General features: G+C 41.9%; 1 protein-coding gene and 1 long non-coding RNA gene across 11 annotated transcripts in view; one reads left to right on the plus strand and one right to left on the minus strand.

The window, feature by feature from the left end:
• The window catches only part of LOC310700115, a 101,213-nt gene that overhangs the window by 49,514 nt on the left and 32,903 nt on the right, over positions 1 to 18,796 (plus strand). For all 3 annotated transcript variants that reach the window (XR_014522426.1, XR_014522427.1, XR_014522428.1), the window contains 3 exons: positions 8,663 to 8,778; positions 10,033 to 10,322; positions 10,427 to 10,533. This is a non-coding gene — a long non-coding RNA (uncharacterized lncRNA). The remainder of the gene's footprint in view (positions 1 to 8,662; positions 8,779 to 10,032; positions 10,323 to 10,426; positions 10,534 to 18,796) is intronic.
• EFCC1 (EF-hand and coiled-coil domain containing 1) overlaps positions 14,714 to 18,796 on the minus strand; it is a 62,194-nt gene continuing 58,111 nt past the window's right edge. For 5 of the 8 annotated variants that reach the window (XM_083488989.1, XM_083488985.1, XM_083488986.1 and 2 more), the window contains one exon: positions 14,714 to 15,792. In XM_083488989.1, coding sequence (XP_083345115.1) covers positions 15,766 to 15,792 — 27 coding nt within the window. In that variant the 3' untranslated portion in view covers positions 14,714 to 15,765. Of the gene's footprint in view, positions 15,793 to 17,197; positions 17,248 to 18,796 lie in introns of all 8 variants that reach the window. The other 3 variants (XM_083488990.1, XM_083488987.1, XM_083488991.1) reach the window with 1 other exon arrangement.

The following is an 18,796-nucleotide window of genomic DNA, read 5'->3' on the forward strand; positions in this document are numbered from 1 at the left end:
AAGAAGAGCCAGCTGGATCAGGCCAATGGCCCATCTAGTCCAGCATCCTGTTCTCATAGTGGCCAACCAGATGCTTGTGGAAAACTCATACGCAGGACCCAAGAGCCCTCTAGCCTCCTGTAGTTTCTAGCAACTGGTATTCAGAAGCATTACTGCTTCTCTCAGTATGTTTCCGAGCACAATTCAAAGTGTTGGTGCTGACCTTTAAAGCCCTAAATGGCCTTGGCCCAGTATACCTGAAGGAGCGTCTCCACCCCCATCGTTCTGCCCAGACACTGAGATCCAGCACTGAGGGCCTTCTGGCAGTTCCCTCACTGCAAGAAGTGAGGTTACAGGGAACTAGGCAGAGGGCCTTCTCGGTAGTGGCGCCAGCCCTGTGAAATGCCCTCCCATCAGATGTCAAAGAGATAAACAACTAGCTGACTTTTAAAAGACATCTGAAGGCAGCCCTGTTTAGGGAAGCTTTTAATGTTTGATGTTTCATTGTATTTTTAATATTCTGTTGGGAGCTGCCCAGAGTGGCTGGGGAAGCCCAGCCAGATGAGCAGGGTATAAATATATTATTATTATTATTATTATTATTATTATTATTATTATTATTATTATTATTATGTTTGTTTGTTTGTTTCTGACCCTGGAGACAGAGCATAGGCATCGTGGCCAATACTATATTTGCCTCATTCAGGAAGCTTACGTGACTATATTATCTTGTTCATTTCCTCAGCTAATGATTGAACTTGAACAAAAACTAATGCTTTATACTATGTAACTTAATGATAACATAGTAGAATAACGGAATATTAGTTGCTCATAATCACAAGTGGGAAAAGTTTACTGTACTCAGGTCCAGATTTTTGACTTCCCATAGGCATCTGGTCAGTCACTGTGAGAACAGGATGCTGGATGAGATGGGCTTTCGGCCAGATCCAGCAGGGCTCCTCTAAAGTTCTTAAAAGTCACTGAATCCCTATTTGGATATTCCTATCCACACTATTTTCATTGGAGGAAGAGGCAGAATGATGCCAGCTGCTTACACCACCACCAGTCTCACAATTTATGCAGACATTTCCTCAGTCTTCAAGCTGCAGAAGTAAAATCCAACTTCTCAAAAATCACTAAGTTTAATATGTGCAATCTAGTTCCTAGGACACAAAGCATTTAAACAAAATGACTTCCTCCTCAGTTTGCCCTTCATGCGTGAAGTAATTATATATCTCTTCCAATTACCTATATAAACCTCCTTTAGAGACAGTGGATTTTGTAGAGTGAAATATCTTATTATTGCTGTGCTTAGGCAATTTCATATTAGCAAAGCGTTTGAAATGCAATTCACATTTGTTCTTTTCTTCTTAGCCCAGAGCTCATATAGAGGAGGAACACTATCAAGATGCCCAAGTTAGGACCACGGATGCGAGGCTGCAGATATAATTCCTTCAAACAGAGCAAACTCAGATGCTGGTTCGTGGCAGAAATGGAACAAGAGACAGGTATCAGTCTCCTCAGGAGAAGCTCGAGATTTGCAGAAGTATAATACCAATAATAAAATCCTTAGTGGGTAATTCTTCCTTTAAACAAAAATCGCCCAGTGAGGACTGAGCATGCTCAGCAGCCACAGAATGTTGACTGTCAGGAAAGGAAAATGGAGGGGGGCATTTCTGCCTGGCTAGCTGGGAGAAACCCTCGAGATGAAGTCTCCTGGTAGGGGTGGGGAACCCTCTTTTAGCCCCTCAACCACATTCCCTTGTGAACAATCTTCTGGGGGCAGCATACCAGTGGTGGGTGTGGTCAAAGTGGGTGTGGCCAGACGTGTACCACTGTTCACCCAAGCAAGCAAACAAACGGAATTGTTACAGTTCAAGGAAAAATTCCAGCCAAGTAAAATCATTAGAGGAAGGTGCAGAGCAGGGTCACTGTGGCTTTGACCTGGGCAGATTCCCAAGGGCCACATGAAGAGAACTGGGGGCCGCATTCAGTCCCTGGGCCTCAGGTTCCTCACCCCACTGCAACATTGTGTAGTCAGGCCCACTTCTCAGTTCTGCTCCTAGTCTTACGAGTTGTAAATGTTTGAATTTTAGACAAGGGATTTCTGCATCACGTGCCTGCAGTAGCTTAGCATTCATAAAAATTTAGACAGAATGCCAAAAATATATGTCTCCTCGTCTTGGAGAGTTAATTGTGCTGAAGCACACGGAGGAGAAAAAGGAGAAGGAAAGAAGCGATGTGATAAAAACTATTTTTTTTGTTTGAAATGGCTCCTCTCGTATGCTATTGAATATGCTATTATTCAGCTGAGTGGTCTCTTTCACTCTGATTTTATGACGCAAATTCATGGCTCAGCCAGATCTATTTATTCTTAGGTTATGTCAGCTACGAAAAAGCATCTCCAGCTGTGTTTTCCTTTCTGTCGTAAGTATAGCTGCCTCCATCCAATGCTTAATTATACTTGCTAAAACCTTCCGTTGACCCAAACAGTTACATCGCTTGAGTCATGCACAAAAAGTGTCTTCATATTCAGAAAGTCATTGGAATGGAGGGCACTCTTCTGCAAACTGTGATGGTAAGCCTTGGAACTTGGCTGTGTAAGAGATGTTTTGTAGTGCCTTTTTCTGTGCTGATGCTCACACAGATCTTGTGCCATCAAACCTGACCAACCTTAAGGACTGCTTTGCAACAGTTGAGAGCTGCTACTAATCCAGTGCTCTGAGACAGGAAAGGGCTATAATAATTATAAGGCATAAAATGACTACTAGCAATGGCAAGGCTTTCCTGAACTGCAAAAGGCCTCTGGAAGAGAGTTTTCTAAAAAGGACACCTGAATGTCAGCAAGGTGAATTTCCATAGGAAGGGAGTTCCATAATTTTATTTTTCATTTTCATTTATTGTTGAGGACCACCAGTAAGAGTTGCATTTATTGCCTTGCCCACTTTTGCTTCTGGCTCTGCTAGGGACGGAGGAGAAATTTGATTCAGTACACATTTAAAGCTGAATCTCTCAGCTTTGCACTTTCCAAAACAACATGCAAACAAAAACTCAGCTCTCTTTGAAATTTACACTTCTCTGAATTTTGCAATTCAGTTATCCAACCAAAGTGTTTCTCCCCCCCCCCCATGAAGATATTGCTGAAAATTAACATACAAAAATACATTATATTAGGGGCATATAAAGTTAAAATGGCATATAAAATATGTTGGGAGAACTTGCACTAAAATGTTCATGAGGTTTACATGAAATGTTTTGTTCTACTTAATCTGCCAATTGCTAAATAATGTGGAGAACTCAATTTAAGACTGAGGAAATAAGAAATTGAGAAAACCAAAATGGACAAATCCTTCCATTCTACCCACCATTGACAAGTGGCCTCCATAATGTAACACATGGATAGGCAAACTAAGGCCCAAGGGCCAGATCCGGCCCCATCACCTTCTAAATCTGGCCTGCGGATGGTCCGGGAATCAGTGTGTTTTTACATGAGTAGAATGTGTGCTTTTATTTAAAATGCATCTCTGGGTTGTTTGTGGGGAATAGGAATTCGTTCATCCCCCCCCCCAAAAAAATATAGTCCGGCCCCCTCCTGAAAAGGTTTGCTGACCCCTGATGTAACCCAAGGAGAAATGCATCCTTGAGCTAAAAAAAAAAGGTTCCCCATTCCTATTTTGAATTCTAGGCTAGTTGCAATATGCAAACACTTTTCAAAGACAGCTCTACACAGAGCTTTTTATTGTAGTCTAAGCTGGACCTCACTGAGGTATGAACAACTGTAGCCGTATCCTTTCTTGTCTAGGAAAGGGTACAGTGTCTCAGGTCCGAATAACTAGTAGACATTCCTGGCCTGTTCTGCAGCCCTGGAAGTCATAATTAAACTACTGTGACTAGATTTCCAGAGACATTATCATTTTTCACTTAAGCAACTGAGATCCTAGTTGGATTTTGCCCCCTCAGTGCAACTAATATACAGTGGTGCCCCGCAAGACGAATGCCTCGCAAGACGGAAAACTCGCTAGACGAAAGAGTTTTCCGTTTTGGAGGTGCTTCGCAAAACGAATCTCCTATGGGCTTGCTTCGCAAGATGAAAATGTCTTGCGAGTTCCTGCGGGGTTTTCCCCTCCCCCCCTTTTTCTAAGCCGCTAAGCCGCTTATCAGCTGATCCGATAAGCCGCTAAAAGCCGCTAATAGCGCTAATCCCCTAATCCGTCAATGGGCTTGCTTCGCAAGACGAAAAAACCGCTAGACGAAGAGAATCACAGAACAGATTCTTTTCGTCTTGCGAGGCACCACTGTATGGAGTTTCCATAATCTGCCTGGTTGAAAAGTGGCAACTCTGGAAGGGACTTACCAATGGAACTGTTTGGAGCATCTGCTCCTCCTCGAGAGCAGTTCAAACATACTTCTACTCTGTATTTTGTTATGCAGCAGGGATGGGGAACCTGTGGCCTTTCAGATGCCCTTGAACTACAACTCCCATCATCCCTGAGTATTGGCCATGCTTCTGTGGCGTGAGCTTTAATTTCAGTTTCCCTAGAATCAGTGCATCCATTGCTATAGTTTCTTTTGAAAACAGCCCCTTTAATTGATGGTTCTGATTAATATTTTCTAAAATGCAAATTACCATCTTTTCAAATGAGACTATTCCCCTTCTGAAATGGAAAGTGTGAAATGTATGAAACAGCTTGTATAATGTGAAATTAAAATCCTGTTAATTTAAAATGTGTGAGGTTTGTTGATCTCTTGGGCTATTAGAAAGGAGGGGGGAACCTTTGAAAATAAAATAGCTATCTGTGGTGGGTTTGTGCTTGACAGGTTTCACAGAGTTGTCTCCTTGTTTTGTTAGCTATTTAAATAGTCATTTGTCTACACAGCCTGACAACTTGCCCATTCCGTAGTGAATTTCTTGAGACAAAAAGACAGCTTTTCTCCATGCTAGCAGGGAGTAAACTGAGCATGCTGTGAATTTGATTTCTAACTTGACTGGTTATGTTTAAGTGCCAGCTATGATAGCTGGAGTTTGCCCCAGGGTTCTTTCTCCATTTCCCCTTTTTTCTAATGGAAAACTACTGTTTAGATTATGTCTTTTGAACATGACAGAAGTTTCCATAATGTTCCTGTTTTACTTATTAATTTTCAAAATATGAAAATTTTAAAAGGCGGAAGTTTTTAGGTTAGCAGGAGTCCCTAGATGACCTCACTCACAGTAGTTTCAACAGAATGGGGAAGAAAATGCAAGCCTGCCAACCACCGTGGGGCAAGAAGGAGTCCCCTAGTGCCACCCTCCTGAATTGGACATTCAGATAGGAATCACTAAAGGACATTGTACCCAATCTCAATTCCTACCTTATTCAGGCAAACCAGAAGAATACCATGGTCAACAGTATCAAAGCTGCCGAGAAATCCAGAGGAATAGCAGCGTTGCACTTGCCCCCATTCTCCTTCCAGTAAAGGTTATCCATTCAGATGATCAAATCTGTTTCTGTACCAAAAGCCAGTTTGAAATGGATCCAGAAAACCAGTGTCACTCAGGAGATGGGGTATGATATTTTTCAATATTTTCCCACATAACAACCACTTCAAGTTAAGAGTTTATCAGTTTTTTATTTCATAAGTTCAGGCTGTTCTGTTCTTGCATCAAGCTTTTATATAGGACGGCATTTAAAATTTGGTCCTGTCCATTTAGTCTTTGAAGTAGTACAAGCCATTCTATCACCTCAGATCTTTTCTCACCTGCTGCTTATTCTCAAAATCAAATTAATATTATTTTATTTGTATTCCTCCCTTTTTTACATAGTAACACAGTGAGGCTTATAAAATATGGTAAAAGCGAAACAAAATGCAGCATAGAACAAAAACCTTCAGCAAGGGGTTTCAGAAGGGTCTTAAAATGCTGCATTAGTTATATGCCTGTAGTTTAGCCTTATATGCCATTGCCACCTATACTAATTCTTCAGGTTTTTGAAATTGTTTTTACTAAAGAGAATATGGTTTTCCTTTTTCTTTTTTTCATTCTTCACTGGGGGGGGGGGACTCCTTTTGTGTTTCAGATATATTTTTAAGATACATTTTGTCTTCAGCATCTGTCCTCTCTCTGTCTGCATCTGGGCTTGTTTTTCCTCCTTTCATACTTTTGATCTGCACTATCTTCTTTGATGCTTCTTCCCCACCCACCCCAATTGTCTAATTTTCTTGGGTGGAGCTGGGGGAGGGGAGGCTGTTGTTTGCTTTTCCTTTCATCCACGTCGGTCTTTTCTATGTTTCTTTCAAAAGGCACAAGAATTAATTGCATCCAGAAACAGAGATTTGTTCTTTTGGGCTCACACACACCATGCTGCCCTACACATAAAATGAAGAAAGATAACCATGCTGGAGATGGATAAGATTGGAGCCGTAAATGTACAGAAGCCATCGTTGTAAATCCAAATGCTTCAGAAAGAAAGGTGGTGCTCAATTAAATTTCATGCTAAGACTCCACTTGTAACAATCTGGCATTATGCAGAGTTATGGGTAGCTTTTTCAACAAGTATGCCAAGGTAAAAATTAAGGGTTATGTATTAAACCTCCATGAAATTACTCTTCTTAAAGATAGCCTTTTGTGTGGTAATATGATTTGTCACTTACACATCCTGGGAGTCTTATTGTCATGTGGATTTGCAAAGGAATTCTACTGTAAAAAAAATGCTCCCCCCCCCTCAAACGATGAAATCAAAATGTGCACTTGCAAACTAATTTCCATAATTTAAACACATTGCATGATGGATCAACACAGAGGATGGATTGATTTTATTTAAATCACAAAGGAAGCAAATGCCAGTTGTAATTGTTGATTTAAACCAAGTCTCCTGTTTCTAAATTCACATATTTTCTTAGAAGACATGGATTACAAGTTGCTATGGCATATTTGTTTGCAGCTTAGAGCCAAACTGTACCTGAAGCTTGTCTTCTCTGGGCTTTCCCCTGCCTTCTCTCTTTTTCTATTAAAAAAATGTAACCATGAGACCACAGTCTAAAGTGGAAGGCCTGTGTGTATGCACACACGTGCCTGTGTGGAACCACAAAGAGAATGAGCTTTCTTAAACCTTCCCCCACCCCTAGTACTTTTCTTCTGTTAAAATACCCCTAAAGCTGCTCTTCTTATTACAGGGGGAAAGACCTGTAGGAGGAAATGCAGCTGGGGATGCAATTTTTAGCAGAAAGAAAGGGAAGGAACCTAAGAAGAGCATGCTCATCTACTTGAGCATCCTTTTCACACAGTGGCCAACCAAATGCCAAAGGGAAGCCAGCAAGCAGCACCGGAGCACAAGAGGACTCTGCCCTCTGGTATTTTCCAGCAACTGGTATGCAGAAGGATACTCCCTCCAAAGGATAGCCATCATTATAGTTGATAACCCTTACTTCCATTAATTTGTCAAATCGTCTTTTAAAGCCATCCAAGTTGATGGCCATCCCTGCCTCTTGTGTCAGAGTTCAATTCTGCACAACATTAAAGAAGTACTTCCTTTCGTCTGTCCTGAATTCTCCAACATTCAGAATGTCATTCTGATGCCAGTCTTCACCTCAGCCGTTTTCACAGATTAAGTTGGTATAAACAGAAAATGTCAGAAGCTCCACAAGGCTAAGCATCACATGTAGGTTGACCCCAAACAGAGGGTTTTAAAAACAAGCACATTCCAAAAGTTGAGGTCATGTAGCCAACGTGCATTCCAAAATTACATCTGAGTAGATATAAAATACATTTTTTGCTCTTTCTATATGCATATTAAGGATATTATGCAGGGCTGTTTACTTGAAGGCTAAAACTGCCCTGCTCTCTGCACTTGGAAACTGAACAAAAGTGGAACTTATTTCTGAGTAAACATATGCAGGACTGAACTTTAAGTGTCCATAACTTTTCAGAAGCGATGATCATTACTTACTAAGCAAAATAGGGTTTCTCCATGTAAGGGAACCAGGCAGAGGGCCTTCTCGGTAGTGGCGCCCGCCCTGTGGAACACCCTTCCAGCAGATGTCAAGGCGATAAACAACTACCTGACATTCAGGAGACATCTTAAGGCAGCCCTGTTCAGGGAAGTTTTTAACGTGTGATATTTTATTGTATTTTTGGTTTTTATGGAAGCCGCCCAGAGTGGCTGGGGAGGCCCAGCCAGATGGGCGGGGTATAAATAATAAATTATTATTATTATTATTATTATTATTATGGAAAACAAATGCTGGTGGTTTATAGTCATGATCTGAGAACTCAAGGAAATGTAGCGCTTAGGTGACTCAAGGTCATAAGAGTTCAAGGCCACCTACCTTGGGCCATCTGGAGGTTGATTGACTTTAAATTCTATCAGCTACAGCCCTGTGGCCAATGCTCAGAGATTATGGGAGCTGTAGTCCCATTGGAGAGCTAGAGGTTTCCCATCACTGCCACAGATGATCCTGCCAAGATGCAGGCTGCTATGTCACGGCTTCAAACACAAGTGATGATTTGCTCATTCCTTGGTTCAACAGCCATCCCCATAAGTAAGAAATATAATACATGACTTATTGTGACATTTATAGCACAGCTAGTACTTAACCTCAGAAATGAGATACGGTATTTCTGCACATCATTCTTTTTAAAATAGAATGTGTCTGTGATACAAAGTCACTCTCTTGCTTCAGGAAATGGTCTTTATTTTTGCACTTGCAGGCAGTTTCTGGTGCCAGATGGAGTGGATAATTAACATGCACCTGAGATATCCTTATCGGTGCCAGTCTTTACCTGCAAGGCTAATACTTTTGAAGTCAATGACAAAAGCACCAGCCGTAAGTGAGCTAACAGCCATTATGTCAATGGGTCTCTCATGCATGTACATTTATATTAAGGTCTAAATGTGCGCTAGGGCGAGCTGGCAATCCAAGACAGCAGGTTGACTTGACGTGCAGAGGGTAGGAGCCCAAAATAACAGAGTATTGTGATTGAAGTAATAAGCAGAAGGGCAGGCCGCCAGCTGTCTAGCTGAGTCATTTCATTCCCATGCTTACCCTCAATAGGAAGGCCTTTTCTCAATGTTCATTGGAAGGATGATTACTCTGAAATTGGAAAAATAGGGGAGGGGGAATAAAAAAGGATCCCCCCCCCCATGCAATCCTGCAAAGATTATTAGTTATGTTGAACTATTGCCACCTTCATAGCCTAAAATTCTGCATAATTCAATGTGCAAGAGGTTATGAGAGAACAATCAGGAAAAGGAATTCAGGAAGAATTACCAGACATGAATATTAAAAAATCAGGGATTGGGAGGCAAGTGGAAGCAGATTAATAAGGGTAAGCAAGAGTATGGTGTGCTTAGGTGGGCTTCTCTGTTGTTGTTGTTGTTGAACATATATTTTTACTTGATAGGGTCATAGGTCACATCCACACCATACATTTAAAGTGCTTCCCCCAAAGAATCCTGGGAACTTTAGTTTGTTAAGGGTGCTGAGCTCTAGGGAACCCCTTAGGAACTGCTGGTCCATAAATGCCTTGTGAGGGTGCTTCCTCCCCAAAACTCCCATTTGTTCTCCATGGAGCAGCAGCTGTAACTGGGGGAAAGGATGGATACGCAAAGTTATTCCAGCATCTGGGGAAATGATAGGAATCATCTGAGAAACTGATTCACTGTGTCAGTTTCATGAGTAGAGAGGAGTCCTTCTCTCAGTTGTGAGTTTCAGTGGAGATGGGGAAAGGGATACTGCAGATGAAAAGGCTTCCCCTCCATACTTTCATACAATTGAGATTAAAATGTGGAGGTTAATCATAACATTTAAATGTATAGAACCAACTCCAAAAATAGTGGGTGGAGCACTAAAAGTGTGCTTCCAGAGCAATGCACCTGCTCACAAGTGAAACAAATACAGAGGAAGGTTGAAAGATGATTCTAAATCTACCTTCATTTATTGATTTTAAAATCAAATGGTGGTTTGTTTGTTTTTTATAAAAAGGTTAAAATTATTTAAACCTGATCTCCTGACTTTGCACATGCATAGCAATGGCTTGGTGTGTGAAAAAATGCTCTAATGTCCATTCTCCTCTTCCAGCGTGGCCACAAATAGAAGACCAGCATTTTTTAAGCCTGAACTCAGACAAAACCCCCCACTCCATAATGACACAAACTGGAAAAACCTCTGGAGAAACAACCCAGTTGCAGAATGTGTTGATGCTTGGATGCAGCAGTCACACCACTTCATATCGATGGGGAAATAAACAATGAACTAAGTGCAAACACCTCTTGTCACGCCGGAAACCAATTTGGATTTCACAGCACCTTATCAATACAGTTTAAGTTAATTCCTTTCTGAAGTCACATTGCTAAAAGGCACAGATCAAGGTATATGTCTAATCTATTTAATTAATTTGCTGTGACTTTCCTGTGTAAAGATGCATTTTCATTTTGGAAACTCATTAGTCATTCCATTACAAATTTATTTGCAGTGACAAGGACTAAATAACAAGAGAGTCTTGAAGCACCTTAATGACTAAGGGTGGTATCCAACAGTGATGGTTTCCTGGAGGAAAGAATCTATCAGAGGAATGGGAAGGTAGGGATATTTTGGAGATCTAGCATCCCTATGCAGTGCCCTGTGCTTCCCTTAAATCGGCTATGGGGGGTTGGGGAGAACTACTGGAAGATTTTTGGGGCACATGGAGTGCATATACTTCTGGTATAAATTCTGATTCTTCCTTCCAACTCAAATGAGAATGAATACATAATGGTGGTATGGGAGGAATCGCTTAATTCTCTTGTTTACCTCTAACAGTCAGTTAGAGACAGCTAGTGTTGGCAGGCAGTAAAGAGCAATTTTGTGGACAACTCACTCCAGAAAAAGGAAGATACCTATTATAAAAGGATTGTCTTTATTCCATAATATTATTTATTCCATAATATTATGCTTTCTATTTCTCAATATGGTTGTTACATGGGACGTGTCTGGATTTTTAAAAAAACAACATTTCTCCATTTTTCTCTCCCCAAATATTTTACTTAGACATCTTGGACATGTTCAATAAAACCCTCTAGACCATCTTTCTAAAGCCACATTCACAATGTATGTTCAAAGCACTGTGGAAACCGCTTTAAAGAACCATGGCTCCCCCACAAAGAACAATGGGAGTTCTCGTTTGTTAAGAGGGCTGAGAGTTGTTAGGCGACCCCCTAGTCCTCTCATGGAGGTGCAATTCCAAAAGTTGCTTATGAAGAGGGATTGGAAATTGGAGCTCTATGAATAGAATGAGGTTGCCTAGTGACTCTCAGCACCCTTGGCAAATTCTTTGTGGGGAGCCATGACTGTTCAGTGTGGTATCATAGTGCTTCAAATGTAGGATGTGAAAGTGCCCAAGTATGCTCTATTAATTTTGTCGTCACAATGAAAAGCCTCACAGTACAGAGCCAAACAGGACATGGCATGGGAAAAACTGTGAAACTGTTTTAAAGCAGCTGCACGGGAGGCCTCATACAGTGTGGTGGTCCTGGAGGGAGCAGCTAATATTTTCTCCTATGCTCTATGCTATTTACCTCACAGGCAAACCATGCAGGCACCTGTGTGATTGATGACCTGTGTGTTTTGGCAAGAGTGGGCAGCTTGAACCGCCTTAAGGAAAATGTGTTCTTTCCAATGACGAAATGGCATGTGTGGCGAAAAAGGGTTTGCCCCTGCTTCTGCCAGTGCTTTGGCCCTGCTCAAATCACCCTTTCCTCACAGCTGCTCTTAACACTTTTGGGGGGAAATGTGGAATATCCTGTTCATTGGTCCCCATCACATCTAGTTTGGCCCTTCACAATTGGCTCCACAAGAACAGACTCTGTTGCTTCCTGCATCGAGCTTATTCCAGTATAATTTATTAGCAGAATCTTCTCTCAGCACCTGCTCATTACTCTGCTCTTCACAGCAGCAACCACCTGTGTTCAGTGACAGTTTTTTCCTTTCTCTGGTTACACCGTAATTGGTGTTTTGTCTGGGCTATAGGGCATCTGGGTTACATAGCTCCCCAGCTTCTCATTAGGAGAAATGACTGCTTAATGTAGTGGATATCCCAAAGGGAAGCAAAAATACATCCAGAATCCACATGTAAATGACCTGAGGGCACAGCCATCCTTTGGGACAATATACCTTGTCAGGTATGTCATATATTTCCCTGCTATTATTTCTCCTCTCTGCTTCTTTATGAAAAGCATAGGCAGTAGAATACACCTCTGGTTTTTTCCGCAGTGAGGCTTATATAGGAATCATATATTAATGGTTGCTTGCATCTGGAATGCATGGTGGGTCGCTCTAGGAGCATATAAGACGATGTGGCATTCAGATTCTGTGGGCTGAATGCTGCATTTTGCTGTTCTCTCTTATCTTCTCAGCTGCTTCTAGTATGGGAACTGTCTGGTCTTCAGAAGATATTATCATGAAGCAGGAAGGGAAACATATGGTCTCTTAATTTGGTCACACACACTTTTATTTCTCTTTTGTGAGAGATCCAGTTCCCTTGTTTCCGTAATGACTTCTTCTCTTGAGGCTTTCTGTGTTGTCTATGTTATCTATGCACAACTGAGCAAAATATCACTCTGTTTATACATGCATCAGTTACAGGAACAATAGTGAAAATATATTCAGACCATGACCTTGCTTTCGCTATCTGCATACCAACCTCATAGTATTGTCAGCACATGGCATAGTTTTGCATACTATTTTGTAGCTCAGGATGTATTTTATACAGTAATTGCTCTGTGGTGTGAAAACAAAACATCACTAATTTATGAAAAAAAATCACATTCAAAATGAGGCTGTGACTTTAGCGATTTCCCCCCGGGGAACGTTTGGCTTAATTTTGAATTAGATGTTCTTCTGCATCCTGAATTGTCTATTGCAGCCAAATCCAAAATCTTATTCCATTAAGGACTGGGAAAGTGCCTATTTAAAATTGCACATTATTTCATAAATAAGATAAGACACCCTGACTTTCATTTCTTCTTTGCTCAAGAACAATGGGGTAAGAATAGGGATGGGCACATCCATTGTTTTTGACTTCTAATTTTTTCCAGTCTGAAGTTCAGTTTTTCACATTTCCATATCAGCTTGCAAATCAATTTACCACAATAAAATGCATTTTTTTGTAAGTTACTTTCACTACAATGTGCATTTTTATGCTCATCTGCCCTGGTCTGTGTATATTTGTACACATTACTTGACTGGAGAACTGCATTGCAAAATTCAGAGAAATCCACTCCCGAACTACGGAGGGGGGGGGGGTTGCGGGCGCACGTCCCACCCACACTCTCGCGGGGCTGCCACCAGCCCCGCGGGACTTAGGGATCCCATAAATATTCATACCTGGAAGCGCCAGCCAATGGGCTGGCGCGGGGGGTGGGGCTACCTGGGGGCACTTAAGGTCAGGGAGCCCTGACTCGCCCCCTTTCCTCCTCTGCAGCAGCCACGGTTTCCCTCCCACCCACCCACCCTTTAGGTAGGCATTCTGACTTTGCTATGGGCTTCGGCTGGTCGCCGTAAGGGGCCTGGTAGGAGTTTTTCCATTTGGCTAATTGGCTGAATTTTGAAGCCACTTGGTTTTTTCGCCTACCTCGTAGCAAAACGTCACAACTCTCAGGTTTTGGCGGTTAGGCATTGGCCGGGGGTATTGTTATGCAAATGAGGACGGGGGGAGGATCGCCATCACCTCCCCCAATGCTTGGAGGGTAGTTCGTTAAAGGACTCCTGGGGGCGACGCCTCGTCCGAAACCTATGGAGGCTAGGGCCTAAAGTGCGCTCCCGAGCGGTAACCCCTTGGGGAGCGCCTACGGATGTACATCTGGGGGGCTCCCCCTGTTGGTGCTTAACCCTCCCCGGTTAGACTGGATAGACTGTTAGGGCCAATGCCTAAGGCCAATACCGCTCTTACCTGTAATCAATAAAGTTGTGGCCATTTTCCGCCCATCAACCTAAATTCTTGTGTCCGGTGTCGTTATTTATTCCATCTGTGGGAGGGGGCGGGTATCGCCACGCAACAGAGAACTTTGTGAAGAATGGCTGCATTTAGGTCCATGCATTGTTTCAACGACTTGGCTGAAACTTTTGCAGTCCAATAATTCTGGACTGTGGTGCTGGAGGGAGTGCCCAAAACACAACCATTTTAAGTGGAGTTGGTTCAAGCATTCAGCTGCAAAAGCATCAAGTGTGTTCCTTAGTGATATGCACGCAGGAGAGAATCTGTTCTTGGTGTGGTATAGCAGCACCTGCTATGGAAAGCAATTTCCCAATCAGGTGCACTGGATGTAGACCAAGGTCATGTACTAACAATTTAGTTACTACAAAGGCATAACTGAACATGGATCAAACCAGTACAGCCAACAGTTTAGATCAGGAGTTCCCAAACTGTGGTTCCTGGGCCACCGGTGGTTTGTATGCTTCATTAGCTGGACCACGGCATGTGCACATTAAATACTCATTGTGGGTTTTAATTGTATTTTTATAACTTCTTGGTGTTTTGTTTTGTTTTATTTTATTGTATTACAATTTGAATTTTGCGGAATGGAAATTGCAAAACAATAGAGTGCAATGTATAAGAAATAAAAGATGAAGCGGGGGGAGGGACAAAGAATACTGCGTTTGGTTGATGATTTAAATGATAAATCTATGTGGGGATGGGGAGGATGTGGTGATGGCTTTGGTATATTTGCATTGTGATGTCATATAGAAAAAAACATTTTTTAAAAAAAAAGATTCACTGCCATCATTTCAACAGGATAAAGGTAGCATTTAATACAGCAATCTAAAATTTGCAATACGACAGTAGTGAAAAAGCTACTATCAAAGCAAAACTACATTTGTAGAGTGGCTACCATTTTAAATAAAGTATCTGGCTGGACAGAAATGCAGACATAAGTATAAGAATTAAATAAGGTCTGTGTTTACAAGCATGCATACTGACACCATACAAATGTATGCCCTTTGCAGGATACATAGTCCCTCATGACTATAGGTAGTGATAGCAACCAATAGCTACCTCAAGTTTAAGCAACCTTGGTGTGTTTTCATTATACACTCATTTTCCCTTTGTACATTACGAAGGTTCCCTGACACACACACCTGTTAGATGCTCCAGGGAAGACAAACTACTGAAATGTAGCAGATAACATTAATCTCTCTTATTATAACCAGGAAGCTAAAGCTCTACAGGGTTAGTAACAGGATAATTTTAATACAACGGATCAGAATATTTCTGGTACCAATAACATGAAGGCTTTAGGTGCCACTTATCCTTGGGAGCAAGGAGCTGTCTCCTGGATAAGGCTTGCTTAGAAATTAGATGAGAGATTACAGAACTTCCCAGAAGTATCATACCCAATTTCACAATTCAAAGTGAGAGAATGAACAAGTGGCAGAACACAGGTTGTATACAGATAAGGTCTCAAGTTTGAATTTCTGGAATTTCCTGTGGAGCAGGGCTCACGGTCTGAGAAAGACACAGGCCACAGACCCCAGAGATGTGTTCAAGACCCACTGCAAGTCACTGCTGACAGTGCATGGGCTCTGTAATGGCTCCTCATATTTCTGCAATTGTCTTTTATTCTTCCAGCTTTTACACATTTCTAGATTGTGGAGAACTTTGTGCTTTGGTGTTGTAGCTTTTAAGCCCTCTGGGTGGTAACAGTCAATGCGTTGTGGGTGGCACTGTTGCTCAACAGGAGATAACCAAAGAGTTAGCCAAGGACTGGTGACCTGGAGTTTTCTCAAGTGGTTTGCTTTGAATGAGTTCACAGGCAGTCAGTTCATGGTAGAGGGTATCTAAGACTTCAATGATATGTGGTTTTCCTTTAAAACAGGGAAAAAATGCAAATAGTGAATTGGAAGGTTAACAAAACAAAGACAAAGCAGTATGAATATCAATAACATGTCCTTTCTTACAAAACGTAGGCATAATTGCCAAAATTTGATGTAGACTTTTTGAAGGACTGCATTGCGAACACATTCTTGTTCATATCAGAGTGAAGCAGAGTGGAGCAATCTTCAGTTATCTTGGTTGCTCCTTCTGCTTCACACACTGTGGTCAGTTAATCCACATCCTTGAACACACAAAGATGAGTTTTGAAATGTATCTGTCTCTGTATGTTGGCAGTGTGCTGTAAGGCTAAACCCCCTGAAGCTGTAGTCACAAATAAATAGCCACAGATAAAGCCATTGGGCTGTAAAATTAATCTCATGCCTAAATCAAAGTTGAGTTCCCACTACAATGAGAGAAAATTGCTAACCAAATCCACCTGGTAACGTTTGATTGTGGGTGCTTCCAGTCAGGTGCTGAATATTGCAAATGGGTTAATCAGATTTTGCAACCCAGTCATTGGCAACATGGGGTGTTTTTTTTAATAGATAGCTTATCTAGTTTTCAGGTAAGTCCAGATAAAATGGGGGGAAATATGGGCTGGAATTTTAATGCCAGCGATGTCCTGCAGATGCCGCGCACAAAGATTTTGGGATGCAATTTGTGCAGTAGTGAATACAAAGAAAGTTGATGTTGCAAATGAGGCAGGCTTAAAATAGAATGCTTGTGGGTTGAGTTTCTTTTCATCTGTGATGCAGATAATTCTATTTATTGGGGAAAGAAGCAGGGAGGAGAGGGAAGTAAGGGAAGAAATGGGAAGTAAGGAGGGAACTGCACTGTAAGCTCCACCTGGGACTGTTGACAAAAGCAGCAGATCTCCAAGAAGTTCAAGGTGCACACATTCTCCTCCAAGTCTCCTCACAAAGCTACAATTCCTAGATTTCCCTGGGAATGTGGATTGATCGTCAGACAGCTCCAAGGATTGTAGCTCTGTGAGGTGTATAGGGGTGTCCTGACACTTCTCAGCAGCCTTAACAAACCACAGTCCCCAGGATTCTTTGGAGGAAAAGTGGCATGATACAGATTGAAATGTATAGTGCAGACAGGGCCAATGTTACAATTCCCAGCAACCAGCAACAGTGCCCAGAATTCTTTGAGTGTAAAATGTGTTCTGAATGTGTTTTAAAGGTACAGGGCAGGATTTAACTAAGGAGCCCCATCAGCACAAGCCCTGCAAAAGGACTTCCACTTGTGCTGTGGGCCTTTCCCTGTTCTCTTCCCCCTGCAGGCCCCCTAAATTGCCTAAATGGGGCAGGATGGAAGAACCCCTAGAACAGCACACAGGAGGGGGAGGAGGGTGGTCATTCTGCCTGGGGAAATGCTTGGCCTGACAATCACCTTAGCATCATGTTGAACTCTTCCCATTGCGTCTTCTCAGCTTAAATCTCCTAAAAAATTCAAAGAAATTTCTCTTCCATGCCACTCCCTCAAGAAAACAACAGAAAACCAGGCCTCACTTTTGTAGGGGGCAGGATATTTTTAGGGAGGGGATTTTGGCACAGCCTTAGTTTATTTGCCATTTATTGAAGGACTCATGTTGAAGGGTTCAAATATCCAGATGCCTAGCACTGAGGGACAAGGAATCCCTGCTGGAGACAAAGAGATAATGAAAAACAAAACAAAAAAACCCTGTATGCATTAATTCCCTCCCATTACTTGCATTTAGATCATTCAGACTAAATTTCGAATCGTTATCTCATATATTTTCATCCATTCTCCAACCCATTTTGCTCTATGAAAAGCTCTTCCTTTCCCTGCAGACTGTCCATGTGCAACATGCCAGTTCCCTCTCAAGGAGGTCAATGCAAAAACTTTGCAATTAGAAACCAAGTAATCAAATAAAATCCATCAGGTCATAAAGGTTCTCGTAACAACAGCTTATGCACAGTGGGGCTACCGCCTGAGGAGAGGACTCAGCAGATTTAGGCTTTGCATATGAACATGAAAGGTTATTACAGAGAAGATCTGACCCACTTCCTTCACTAAAGGATGCTACTTTCCGCTATATTCTCTTTTGTTACACTGTAGGGAGGAAAGAAACTTTTATGCAGTGAAGAAAAATTAGCCTAGAGGGTGTGTTCTATTTTCTCACATATCTGTACAACCCCAATGAAAAGGAATAGGTTGAATATGCATTTGGGCAAAGCTCACAGTCAATGATAAAAAGGCTGAGTGAGAGGGAGGTGTCTCCAGGGATGCACAAAGTTCATGCTAATGGCAGAATCTTGTTATGTTTCCATTTCCATGTAATTTCAAAGATGGGAAGACCTTCGATTTAATAGATGTCTTCAAGTAACAATTCCCTGTAAGAGCTGTTCGACAGTGGAATTTGCTGCCAAGGAGTGTGGTGGAGTCTCCTACTTTGGAGGTCTTTAAGCAGAGGCTTGACAACCATATGTCAGGAGTGCTCTGATGGTGTTTCCTGCTTGGCAGGGGGTTGGACTCGATGGCCCTTGTGGTCTCTTCCAACTCTATGATTCTATGTCTCTCAAAGCACAGCAATGGTGAAATTAAGATTTTATTTATTTCTCACCAAAAGTGTCAAGTGACAAAAAGCATCTCCCCTGCAACTTGCTTTATGTCAGGATAGCAATTAGACACACTGACCCTCTAAACAAAAACAGGAAGTGGTGCCTTCTCTATCAGGGTTGCTATCTCATTTGCCTTCCTACAGCCCTAATAGCTGCTCACCCATCTCACCTTTTCTCTTGCCCAGCTATCAGAGAACAGTCATGGGGGTCTTTATGAGCTCTATCCTTTGACCAGTGCCTGAGCTCATAGAAAACCTTGCTTATCAGCAGGTGCTTAGATGAATTTCCTTAATTGGACCTATCCCTGACTCTCAAGAGTGTAACATCTTCTCTTTATCTCAGGGATGGGGAAATTATGGTCCTTCTGATATTCTTGTACTCCCAGCTCCCACCATTTCTGGCCATT

Source organism: Podarcis liolepis (assembly GCF_965112155.1).
Source record: "Podarcis liolepis genome assembly, chromosome: 2".
Taxonomy (NCBI): domain Eukaryota; kingdom Metazoa; phylum Chordata; class Lepidosauria; order Squamata; family Lacertidae; genus Podarcis; species Podarcis liolepis.